Source organism: Porites lutea, chromosome 3 (genome assembly GCF_958299795.1).
Source record: "Porites lutea chromosome 3, jaPorLute2.1, whole genome shotgun sequence".
Classification (NCBI taxonomy): Eukaryota; Metazoa; Cnidaria; class Anthozoa; order Scleractinia; family Poritidae; genus Porites; species Porites lutea.
Genome location: NC_133203.1, coordinates 13,118,215 through 13,131,444, shown reverse-complemented (window position 1 = coordinate 13,131,444; position 13,230 = coordinate 13,118,215). Strand labels below are relative to the sequence as shown.

The window sequence follows — 13,230 nt, the reverse complement described above, 5'->3', positions numbered from 1 at the left end:
TCCAAAGCTTATGATTTTCTTAAAAAATTAGCTAATTGTGTGGATAGCATGCTATTTCACTGCTTTTATGATGCTTAAAACTTCGTTTCAAAACATCTCGAAAACGCCCTCATAGAATTTGTTCAAACTTTGCCATAATTGAGGCAATGATGGCAGGTACAAACTCCCTTAAGCGATTTCTTAAAAAAAAGCTCTTGGTACAGAGAAACACAAAGATAAATAAAAAACGTAATGGCGTCGTCGTTACGTTGCCGTGGCGACTCCGATTGCTATAAAACCCAGACTCGTAAGAAATTTTCATCTTTATATAATACAGTTGTGGTAATCTTTTTCCCATACCTTTACTCATGGCGACGTAGTTAATATCTCCGAGAGAAAAGGAAAGGAAAATAATAATAATGATAAAACTAGTCCAATGACAATAATAATTATTACCAAAAACCTATTATTAATTTATAATTCTAAGTACTTATTCTAATTAAAAAAAGGTACAGCGGTCAGTGAAGAAGTCCAGACCCCCGCTGGCGGATTTAAAGCTTTGAATTGTGGGCGAAGCCCTGATGGAATTAGTTGATTACTCTAAAGCTTACCAGCACTACATATCAGAGAATGCAAACCATATTTAACTATGTCAAATTAATCTCAACACCATACATGAAGTTTCTTTGGAGCTAACCTCGGCCTATTGCCTATCCTTAATCACAGAAATCGACTCCTCTTCAGTGAGTACTGGGGAAAGTTTACAGAGGACTGACACTTGCATACACAGAAGTCCAACGCAGCGAATGATCAACGTAATTTCTAGTACGGGCGGTGTTGTCACTGAGAAGAATATCAAACTGGTTTTCCCTCCTGAAGCAGTAGAAAATCCTGTGTCTGTAAGCACTTCGTTAGAGGATCCTTCCAGATACTATGGCCTTATTGTTCAAAACAGTCTTGAAAATGACGTCATATTTGGTGCACCTGTCATTCGCCTTCAACCGGACGGTCTCCTGTTCAAGAAACCTGTCACACTGACGGTGAAATTTGAAATAGGCGATTTTCCTTTCAATGATATTGTTATTTTGAATGGGAGGGAGGAACGCAGTGGAATGATCACCTGGGAAGATGTCACTCCTAACTCGGTGGCCACGACGCTTGATAAGCCAAACGCTGAAGTGCAGATTGAAGTGGAACATTTCTCACTCATTGCTATTTTATTAACTGTGGTGAGATTCACTCGGCTTCACTTGCTAACTAGGTTTAACTTAATGTCATTCCACTACACCTTATCAGTGTGGCTTAACGACAAGTCTCCAAAAAGCGACGAGCTTGCCTTGCTGTTCGTGAGCCAAGATGTCTACCGTGAACAATTCTATGAGGAGCAAGAAACCTCGGCTATGAAGGAATTAAGAAATAAGGGGTTTCGAAAGCTGCATGTACGTCATATCAATGGACATCAAGAAACTGGCATCTACAACAATGAACGTCTTCATATCTCCGTCTGCCTCGGGGAAGACTATAACCTGGCTGGCAGACAGCATGAAATAACCAGTGATTTCAAGGTAGATTCTTATATCTGGTGGAACACGGGTTACGCCGTTACACTTTCCCTGGAAAGAAGTATGAAAGATGTTAGGATTGCTTGTGGAACAATCACTGTTAAGGGGGCGTTTGGCCACATTAGTGAGAGGAAATTCTGCGAAGTTGGTAGGTTAAACGAGATTACATTTTTTTTCTTTTTTCTACATCACTTCGTCCTCCAAAAGAACGTTTCTGAGGTTACCCTTTGTAGTGCATGTTCAGAAATCTGGCGTTCTGGCGCTCCTTAATTGGCTCTCCCCAATTCTTCCTTACCTATCAAACGCCCGCCAAGCAGGTTGCCAATGTCTCAAGTGAGGCCATGTGGCGGGGTCACCTCTGATATGTGAATTTTGCCGAAGTTATTTTTAGACCAATTAAATGCTTGAAATTAACCGGAAGTTGGTTTCTGGAGAGTTCCACAAACTTTTCTTCAGTTGTGTTGGAAGAGAATAACGGGATGTGCTCTTTTGGTGTATTGCAATTACAATATCTCCATTGTTTGCTTTGAGGCGGTAGCGCTTTGACTTGCTGCTCAAACAATCGAATAAAAAGTGCAAACGTCCCAGGAATTAGACTTTCTCTAAAAATATCTCCAGTGAAATTCACATGTCCCAGCGAACACCATAAGATTCCCTCTCTGTCCGATAATATTCTCTTGTTTTACCTGTAATACATAATATGGGTACGTAATTCGGATGACCCGTTTCCGCTGCTGATGTCTAACTAGCATAAATGAAACTCGTCACAGATCTTTGCGGCTACGTAAGAAACCTTTTAAAGATGCATGGAGACATTTTTAACGCTGTACCTATTGCACGTGTGCTTGAGATGCCAGAGGAGCTGATCAACCAAGTTGTGATGTCTTGGAGAGGGGAGGACGAACAACTGAAGATGATATTGCAACAAAGGTTGAGGGAGAACTATATGGCAGAAGACCTAACTTCACTCAGTAAAGACCTCGAGTGCTGGAAAAAGACAAAGCAAGGTTAGTCTTTATAATAGCGCTTGATCCTGCGTAAACGAATTTTGTGAGGCGGCAACAGTTTGGTGGCCACGTATATGGTTTCCTTCACGATCGCAAGAATCATGTTGAACCCATCACCTAGAAGATGGTCGCATAGAAAATGATTAAGACGGAATCCATCAGGAAGTTGAGTAATTTTAATTTTCAGTGGACAGAAACCTTCAACTTGTAGCATAATATTTTTAACAATATCGCATTCTTTTTTACATTTCTCCAGGCTGTGGATACAATTTATCAGTTAGCTGTAACAACACCAAAGACTATTTCTCGTGGGAGACCGAGAAAATAAATGTCAAGTTTCACAAAAATTGTGAAAACACAGGTAAAATTCTGAAATTTCATGTGTAAGATGTCATTTTGTGAAATTTGACATCTATTTTCTCGGGATCTCATAAGAAATTTTCTTTGGTGTTATTACATATAACTAGTTACATCTACAGCCCTTGAAAAATGTAAAGAAGAGTGCGATATTGTTTTAATTATTCTAGTACAAGGTTTTTGTCCACCGAAAATTAAAATTACTCAGTTTCCTGATGGATTCCGTCTTAAATCCATTTCTTAATGTCAATGGAAAGTAAAACATCCGTATAAGAAAACGGCTTTTACAAGGCTCTGTGGGCGGGGTGACTAAGGAAAGGATACATTCCCTTTCCCTTGCCCTTCATCACCCCCTCGTCTGCGAGTCTAAGGAGCGTTCTGGTAGGCTTTTTAAATCCTTAGGGAAAGGAAGGGGTACTCCGAATTTCGAGTGAGATGGATAGTCAAAAGAATTTGAGGCGGCTTAAAAATTTTAATTCCGGCAATAAGGTCCAGTTCAAATGTCGAACTTTTCATGTACCGAACTTAATACCTGTTTGGGTCGACCAAATAATAAAGATTGACGCTTGATTCAGACGTCGAGCTTTACATGTCCCGAACCTAATTCGTGGACTGAACAGATATCATATTTAGTGACTCGGGTGCCTTCTATTTCGATTCAGTAGGAATAGTAGACAAAAGTTTTAGAATTCAGCTTCAGAATTAGTTACCAAGTAGGAAAATCTTGCGTGTAGCGAGTTTCCTTCTCTATTGCTCTGTTATGTTCAGCTAAATTGTACTCCCATTGAAACACAACAATAGAGTACCAGTTTTGTACGGAAATAGGCGCTTAAAAGCAAGTTGTATAAACCGTTTTATGCTGCCCAGTGTCAGTTTAAATTCCACTGCAAGAACGCTGCTAAGGGAAGGTCAACGGTCGTCACGCTTCTGTGAGTTTTTTCCGCTCACGGGTGAAATAGGAAATCATTAGCGGTGACAATAAGTTACCATAATTTTTGCATTAGGTTCGGTACAAGAATAGTTCGACGTTTCAAACGAAGTCGCTCAACAGTCGAAATGTCCAACCGGGTCCTGGGTCGACCCAAATTAGATATGTCGAACTTAACTGATTCGATCGTCGATATTTTCACGTACTTAATTGAAAGAATTAGCTTCGGTAAGTGAAAAGTTCGACGTTTGAACTGGGTTTAAGTATGCCCGTATATCCCAACCACCTATTTATGCGAACATGATACACCCAAACAGATTTAATACTGATAAAACACATTATAGAATAGTTCCCAGGGTTAACCCAACAATACATGAATTCGTTTAATAAATTTCCCAATCGTGATGCTTATCGCCCAAATTTATTGTCATTGCAACTTTCTTTTGACCACCTTTTTTAGAGAAGATAAGGTGACTTCAGATAGTGTGGAAACTTGTTTTATGCTCTTGCATTACAATTAATTAAAAGATAGGCTCCGTCTGGTTTGAAAATGGACATTTATTTTCTCTGTTCTCTGAAAAGTCCGCGCCTGCACAGTGCGTTGTTTATTTTTTATTTGCCCGTCCACATGAAAAAGCAAAAGTTACTGAAAACGTGGATACTGACGCCTTATTTAAGTTAACTGTTTTAACTCCGTATTATTTCATTGCCCTGTTGTACTTTTTTATAATTTCTTTTAGCCCTGTAATAATTTGACAATTAATTTTGCTGTACTCTGTTAATGTCTCTTCTTAAAGTGTTTTTTTTTTTGTTTGCTTGTTTTTGTAGTATTGTAAATGTTATTATTTAATGTGATTATCAATAAACATATTAAAAAAAAAAGTTACTGAAAACGGTACCATCTCTGGTGGGAGCATGCAAGTAGTATAGGAGGGATGTTTTACTGCACTTTTTTGAGCAGGAATCTCATAAGCGTGAGCAGGAATAAATTAACGCCGATGACGTCATAGGCTATTGTCCTCATCTCATTAACTTGCGGTGGAATCTCATTAAGTATATCCAGTTTAACGGGTTTATCAATGACGTCATGTGCTATTTTTAGATGGATGATGTCATGGTTGGTATAACCGGTTTGAGAGGTTTTAGTTATTTTCGGAAGATGATGTCATATGTATTCCGGGGTACTATGATGTCATAGTTGTTTTGATTGGTTGACCGGAATTAGAGAGACGCTCATTGGCTGTCTCGTTTGACGAAGCATTCTGGTTGGTTTCCGTATTTTTATTGTTTGCACGGTATAAAAGCCTGCTCACTGCCTTCCCGCATACTAATTTGGATTTCCTGCATACTAATTAAGTGTCTTCCTGCATACTAATTCGGTATAGGTTTACTAATAAGCGTCACTCTACTACAATAGGAACAATAGGTTTGCCTAGACTTGACCGGTAAGTAACTTGAGCCCGGTTTTCGGACCGTCTATTAAAAGAAAAATAGGAATAAGAGAAGCGATCACCTAGCAACGCGAGAAACGGCTTCCTATATCTTATTTAGCGCTAAAACTCGGATATATATAAACAAAACATACACAAATTGGAGCTGTAAACTCTTTATCTGAAGTTTGTCTGACTATTACAGAACTGTTTTCTCCTTTCTATCTCGAGGAAAAGAAAAACTATTGAATTCTTGTCATTTTCACGCACGGTTAATCAGTTAATTGTGCGAGTTCACAAGCCCAAAGTTGAATACAAATTAGTTCATCTGTACAGCTAGACCCAAGGGAGCACCTTGACGTCAATTGGAACACGCGACTAATAATTGCTAGCAATAAAACCCCAAGAGAGATACCGTTTGAAAAAACTTTATTAAAAAACAATGACAAAAAGAGTCAAATACACAGCGATTTGAAAGGAAAAGGGATGAAAATTAATCCATTGACTGACTATTACAAATCAGTTTTTTTTCCGTTTCAAAATAATCCTTCCGTGTCTACACAATTTTCCTATGGCCTCTAAGACAAGAGTTCGACTTTCTTTGTTTCTTGCACTTTGTCTTGTTCTTTGTAGTTCGTCTTTTAGCGCGTGATTTACCATTCTCAAACTCATTAATAATTCATTAAGAAAATACAAAGGAAATTAATGTTTAATGAGTGTTTGGAAATCGGATGAAACACTGCTTAGTATTTGCATCCTTAATTTCTCCTTCAAAAATGATTTTGTTTGAGAAGAAATATCAAACATTCGACACAGTGTTTCATCACCAGATGAAACACCTCGAAGTTCGTCAAAAATACTCCGCTGCGCGTCGTATTTTCAACTCTCTTCTTGGTCTCTTCTTACTCTTCACTGCATCTCATGTTTGATATATTACTTAAAAGAGGCTTCATTTCTCTGTGATCTTGACAGTTCGCAGTACACCGTTTCTTGTGTCTGTACTGGATTGTGATAGTGATTTTTTCCGGGATTATCCGCTTCACTTTCGTAAACGACGACTTTAACTTTAGGTTGCAGTTTCGCCTCTTGTAGATACTGTCTTCGCTGTATGTGGTCTAACTGATGAACATCCGCGAGATGGTTAGCTAATCTGACAAGGTACTTCGCCCCACACGATGAAATAGGACAGTTTCTGCAAACTCTCTTGTAAACCATGTTGACAGTTCGATGGATGAACACAAATGACATCTTTTTCGCAAATAGTCAGGTTATAGAGTGTCAGAAAGGCCAAACACAGGCCAGAAAGGCCATAACCAGGCCTGAAAGGCCAAAACCAGGACAAAAGGAGACAAACGGGCCATTTCTAGTCATGTGTCTTTATTTTTTCTCAGACACACGCGTGGGTGTCGCGCATCGCTAGTCACGCAACAACTCTCAACATTGGAATCATCATCTTTATTAAGTGTAATCACAAATAACAGTGCCTAATTAAAAAAGTTTTGACCGTGCATTAGTAATTGGTATTTCAAATTTCCGATTTTTTTTTATTTATTGTGCAAGTTTACTATTATAGTTATTATTTTCAAGTCAGCAATACAACACTCTTAAAGTTTGGTTGTTTACAGTTTTTATTGAAACGCAACAATACAAAGGTCTAGGAAAAATAATTCTATAACATTCATAGTTGGACTAGTCTTCATCTTGTGGAATGGGCTGCTGTTGATACAGTCCAGGGGAGGCTGGCAACGGCCTTTGATCTTGCCGCTTTTAGGCTTTCCATGATCGCCCCAGATAAGAAATCTTTCAATCATTCGAGAACTGTAGCGAGCATGCGCGAAACGGGCTGGGAAAAACAATAAGAAGCTCATGTTCGCAGCGATTCGACAGTGTGAAGTGAATTCGCGTTTATAATGTTCGTCCTGTTGGTCATTGCTTTCTTTGGACTTTGCCATAATCAATTTTTTTTCCGCGGCAATGTGAAGCTTACGTTTTCCTTTCTTCTGGTTTTGCGTTTGTCATTACGTGCGGTTTGCTACGCTAAGAACGAAGAACGAGACTAGTGAACATGTTCTTGGATGTCCGACTTTTTGACTATGTGTTTCTGTTTAGGAGACCCACAAGACTAAAAGAAGGGCCAGCCCTCCAATACGTATGTAGAAGAGTTTATATTTTCAAGTGAAAGGCCCAAAATTAATTTTTCGCGGTATTAAAAAAAGTGCGGTGGCTGTGGTCGAGTAGAAGAGTTGTCAGAGTTGTTTACGGTTTTACTGCACCTTTAATACGAGAAGAAATGATGATTGAGATTCTTAATTTTACATCCTTGATTGTGAACTTATCCTGGCAGAGTTGTGTTGGATGATTGAGTGGCATGGTCAAATCTCGTAGTTCATGTAAATTTCTTTTATGTACTAGAAGCTAAATAAATTTTGCCAAGAGATCATTCTTGATTTTGCACATGTTGATATGTTAAAGTTTCGTTCTTCGTGTGATTTAATTTAAACTTTACCGTAGTTTCTAACAAATGAATCTTAAGGAAAATGAAAGCGTAATTATTTTTTTGTGTTTGGAATTCAATTTTCATGACAGAAGTTATTACACTGCCTTCAGTTTGAGTTCTCATTCAAGTGTGTTTTGTTGCAAACAAAGAGGGAATAATTATAAATTCCAAAAACTACCCCTTGGAACAAGATTATGGTTTTAAAAAAGTTGGGATTAGCTAGGTTCAGAAAATAAATGTTCAACTTTGCATGTTTTGACAAGGACCACATCTGGTTAAATATGCTTCAGGAATAATTATAAAGTCAGGAAAATGGTGACATTTCTATTTTTGCCTTTCCTTTGGCCACTGTGATCAGTTTTTGCCATACAGTTGCATGTAATTTTTTACACCTTCGGACATCACTCAACCTGCCAGGTTAGTTTGTGTCTGTGCTTTAAATAAATGTAGTTAATGAAATCAAATCCTCTCAAATCCTCCCAACTGGATATGAAAAACACCATAGGATGCCTTGGAAAAAATATATTTATTTATAGTCAACTGAATAGCAGTTGGAAACTTGTGTTGAGGCAGGCAAAAACCTTTTTCAGAGACCATAAACATTCACTGACTTTGTTGTTACGACAAGTGGTAAAAGGGTATTAAAATGTGAGATCACCTCCCTGGGCTTGCACTGAAAGAGACTATGGGTAGTAGGACACATTGTTTATTTCCCTTCCCTTTTTAAGCCAGGAGACCTTATTTTATTATTCTGATTCATTGCATTAGCATACAGAATTAAGTTAGATTTTAAACTTAGAAACATGGAAAAAACTTGGGGAAAAAATGGTGGTACCAAAAATGTAACCATAGACTGCTCTTCATCAACCTTCACAGCCCAAACAGACACCCTGTTCAAAACTCTAAAGGATGAAATGGTCACCATCCTAAATCAGCAGCACATACCCATCTAGGCCAAATAAGCCAAGGGTAGTATCCTAAAAAGAACTGCTGAAGGGATTGGGCTTAAGGGACAATAACTTCTTTTGACGGTTGATATAAAATCAATTTTACCTTGTTTGTTTTTGTTGTAAATCAAATTCATAACTTACACAAACAACTGAGGTTGTACATTTTTTAAGCTCCTTCTGATTCTCTTTATAAACTTTGCAAAACATTCAATTTTCTTTTTTCTGTTTCTTGTACTTCAGTCCTTTGACGGATTCTCTCAATGCATACCCCTTTCTGATGTACTCACTCTTATTAGCAACTCGATACGCCTCTTGTCCCCACACTAAACCATTATAATCATTTCAAGTAAAATTCAGAACTACAGGGTAATTTTTGTACAAACAATTTCAAGGAGTACTCGAAACCGAAGTCACTATCTAATACAAAACTACTAAATACAGTACTGTTGTTGGAAATTTATTGATTATCACTCCAATGATATTCTAGTGAAGGTTTTGAAGGTTCAGTAAAACCCTCCCAGCCTTCTGATATTAAAAATAGCTTATACTGACAGACCCAGTATATGTGAAGCAAAGTGACTGGAAAATTTACCCTGGCTTTTACTAAAGTGCCCCTGTATTCTGTATTTTCGCCCATAAATATTTGTTCTGGCTCTCGATTTACAAACAAACTTACGAACAGCGAAGTAGAAAATTGGTTTAATGAACACTCCCATATGACTGTTGCAAGACTCATACTAATATAGTGAGCTCGTAGCATATGTTTAGGATAAAGAAGAGAGTTTTTAATACCACTGTAGGTGGAAAAATATAGGAGATGGAGACTAGGCTGGTTGCTCGAAAATTCACGAAGCTTATAAATTGCCGAGAGAACTTACCGAGGTGCCGAATCACGCTAAGTTTAGTCACCCATGAACTGTTCATACAGCACGCCTCTTGATGTCCAAAAATTCCATTAAAAATGTTCTCGAAAACCTTTTCTTGATGTTTGGACGCGGGAAAACTCAAAACCGAGCAAAAACTCATCGTCCCTCCATGTCATTCTCCGCCATATAGAAGGAAAATGCTACTCAGTCTCACTCGACCAAATTTCTTAACTGGGGCGATCATGTAAACTCGGTTCCAGACCTCGCTGCCAGCCCCCCCCCCCCCCGATACAGTCGATTGAGTAAGAATTTTCGCTTATCGATCGCTAGTTCTTTCGATTCCAACCAATCAAATCACAATCCAGTACAGACACAAGAAACGGTGTACTGCGAACTGTCAAGATCACAGAGAAATGAAGCCTCTTTTAATGGTAAATCACGCGCTAAAAGACGAACTACAAAGAACAAGACAAAGTGCAAGAAACAAAGAAAGTCGAACTCTTGTCTTAGAGGCCATAGGAAAATTGTGTAGACACGGAAGGATTATTTTGGAACGGAAAAAAAACTGATTTGTAATAGTCAGTCAATGGATTAATTTTCATCCCTTTTCCTTTCAAATCGCTGTGTATTTGACTCTTTTTGTCATTGTTTTTTAATAAAGTTTTTTCAAACGGTATCTCTCTTGGGGTTTTATTGCTAGCAATTATTAGTCGCGTGTTCCAATTGACGTCAAGGTGCTCCCTTGGGTCTAGCTGTACAGATGAACTAATTTGTATTCAACTTTGGGCTTGTGAACTCGCACAATTAACTGATTAACCGTGCGTGAAAATGACAAGAATTCAATAGTTTTTCTTTTCCTCGAGATAGAAAGGAGAAAACAGTTCTGTAATAGTCAGACAAACTTCAAATAAAGAGTTTACAGCTCTTATTTGTGTATGTTTTGTTTATATATATCCGAGTTTTAGCGCTAAATAAGATATAGGAAGCCGTTTCTCGCGTTGCTAGGTGATCGCTTCTCTTATTCCTATTTTTCTTTTAATAGACGGTCCGAAAACCGGGCTCAAGTTACCGAATTAGTATGCAGGAAGACACTTAATTAGTATGCAGGAAATCCAAATTAGTATGCGGGAAGGCAGTGAGCAGGCTTTTATACCGTTCAAACAATAAAAATACGGAAACTAACCAGAATGCTTCGTCAAACGAGACAGCCAATGAGCGTCTCTCTAATTCCGGTCAACCAATCAAAACAACTATGACATCATAGTACCCCGGAATACATATGACATCATCTTCCGAAAATAATTAAAACCTGTCAAACCGGTTATACCAACCATGACATCATCCATCTAAAAATAGCACATGACGTCATTGATAAACCCGTTAAACTGGATATACTTAATGAGATTCCACCGCAAGTTAATGAGATGAGGACAATAGCCTATGACGTCATCGGCGTTAATTTATTCCTGCTCACGCTTATGAGATTCCTGCTCAAAAAAGTGGAGTAAAACATCCCTCCTATACTACTCATGCACATTTACTAGTATCTGAGTCCATGACGTCATCTTTTCCAAAACCTCCGTTTTCCATTTACAGTGGAACTTTGATATAATGAACCTTTATTTACCGAAGTCTTCGGTATAACGAACTATTTTCTTTACCCCAGTAATAGTAAAATGTATGAGAAAGAACCTCAATGTTACGAAACATCGTTATAGCGAACTAATTTTGCTAGTCCCTCGGCCCTTCGTTATATCGAGGTTCCTCTGTACACGGGTAAAGCAAAGCGGCGTTTTCGGAGGACGGGTTCTTAATGACAAGACAAACTGCAAGAACTGTGAGATATAAAAGCATCGATGTACCTTTTTGAAAGTTGACTTTGTGATTTCATTATATTTTTCACTATTACTAGGTTCAACTTTCAACGTAACACATCGGGGCCAGATGCATGTCAGACACTTGAGAGAATACGCAGCTAAGATCTCGGGCTTGCAACGCACAGATGCCAACTTAATGAAGTATTTTGCCTGTCAGATCCAAACTCTTTGCGACACACTGTTAAGGGACTGTTGCATTGAATTGGAAACTTCTACAGATGGTGTGGAAAGAGCAGCTTCATCCAGCAGCTATGTACACTATATGGAAATTCATCGACCTGTGCCAAAAGACCTTGAAGAGAAATATCGAAAGGTGTTCTCTTCACCAGATGAGTCTGTCAAAGCGTTTTTGGCCATTGTTCCTAACCTCATTCAAATCACCAAAGAAATATTCGTTGAGGAGGAGGTTTCACAGGTACAAAATGGCTTAAGGGGCCTCCCTAAAGAAACAATAGACCAGTTTAGTTCAAGTATTCAAAATCCTGAGCCGAGAAAAAACAAAGTCTTGCATCTTTTTTATGACGTAAGCAGAATTTTGGAGCTGTTGTGTCTGAGAAATTTGGAACAGCCATCACAAAAAATAAAGAATTGGGGTAGAAACCTGGCAGTACTCAACATGCTGGAGGCATTAAAACCCTTTTTCAAACACTGCAAGCAAGACGTGAGGTTACACAAGCGATTAGAGCTCTTTTCTGGATGCCTGAGAGACGTTATATCTGATCAGGTTGACCCTACTGATCAAGTCATATTTCGAGATTTTTGCAACGTTTCACTGAGTCTTGTAAATTTCGCAAAGTTTGATCCTTCAAAACTGGTGAAATTTGAACTCAATAACTCAGAAAATGTTGCAATGACTTCTTACAGTGAGGGAGTTGAATACGATAGCTCACTGGACACATTTTCTCAGCGTTTTCAATTGAAGAAAAAACCTGGGGATGAACTACAGCTTTGTGTCGTTGCATGTGTACACATCGATGGACAAATTAGCAAGAAAGGAGCATTCCAATCAGTCATCGTCATTAACCCTTCCGGTGAGGAAGTTCTAAATAGATGCATGGTGCATTTCATCGACGTAGCTGCAATAAAGCTGGAAGAGCAAGCATCGGACGTTCTTCAAGTGTGTCTTTGTTCGACAAAGAAGCAGAAACTATTGGAGGCTCTTGACGACCTCAAAAAAAAGCTAGGTACAGATTTCGTGGAAACCAGACAAGAAGTAAGCAAGTCCCACCTTCAAATACGCACTGTCAACACGGTAGAAACGATTGTAAGCCTCCGTCTGGTTTACAAATGGGGATCTGAGGCAGTTTCCCTCGACAGCAGGGACTTCTTTACGTTGGCCGACTCGTCAGCTGGTGGAACATGCATACCAGAAGTTCGCCTTGTTGGTAAGAATAAGTTATTTGACTGCATTATGTCAATGACTTTACCTAATGTTTCCGCATCATTTGATAAGATTTTATCCGTTTTAATCAATTATTCTCACTATAACAATTATTACTAATACATTTTTACCTTTTTTATTTTGTAGGTGTGGATGATTCACAGATGCCTGAAAATGTTGGCGCTCTGCCATTGGCTTCCGCTGATGAAACATTTCCATTGTCTAGTTTTGATCAGCTACAGAAGCATGGGCAAATACAGTGTGAAAAACTCGGTAACAGTGTATTTTCCTCCTGTATATTTTGCACAGATAATACAGTGAACACCCTCGTAAAAGAAATACTAGATTAAGATACTCAAATCTGATATTAGGCCAATAAAGTACCTAACATGTAAG

The 13,230-nt window shown here is 38.5% G+C and overlaps 1 protein-coding gene across 1 annotated transcript in view; it reads left to right on the top strand.

Annotated features, from left to right (window-relative positions):
* The window catches only part of LOC140931579 (uncharacterized), a 38,068-nt gene that overhangs the window by 23,032 nt on the left and 1,806 nt on the right, over positions 1-13,230 (top strand). The window contains exons 10-13 of the mRNA XM_073381381.1: positions 706-1,689; positions 2,312-2,548; positions 11,489-12,838; positions 12,982-13,107. Coding sequence (XP_073237482.1) covers positions 706-1,689; positions 2,312-2,548; positions 11,489-12,838; positions 12,982-13,107 — 2,697 coding nt within the window. The remainder of the gene's footprint in view (positions 1-705; positions 1,690-2,311; positions 2,549-11,488; positions 12,839-12,981; positions 13,108-13,230) is intronic.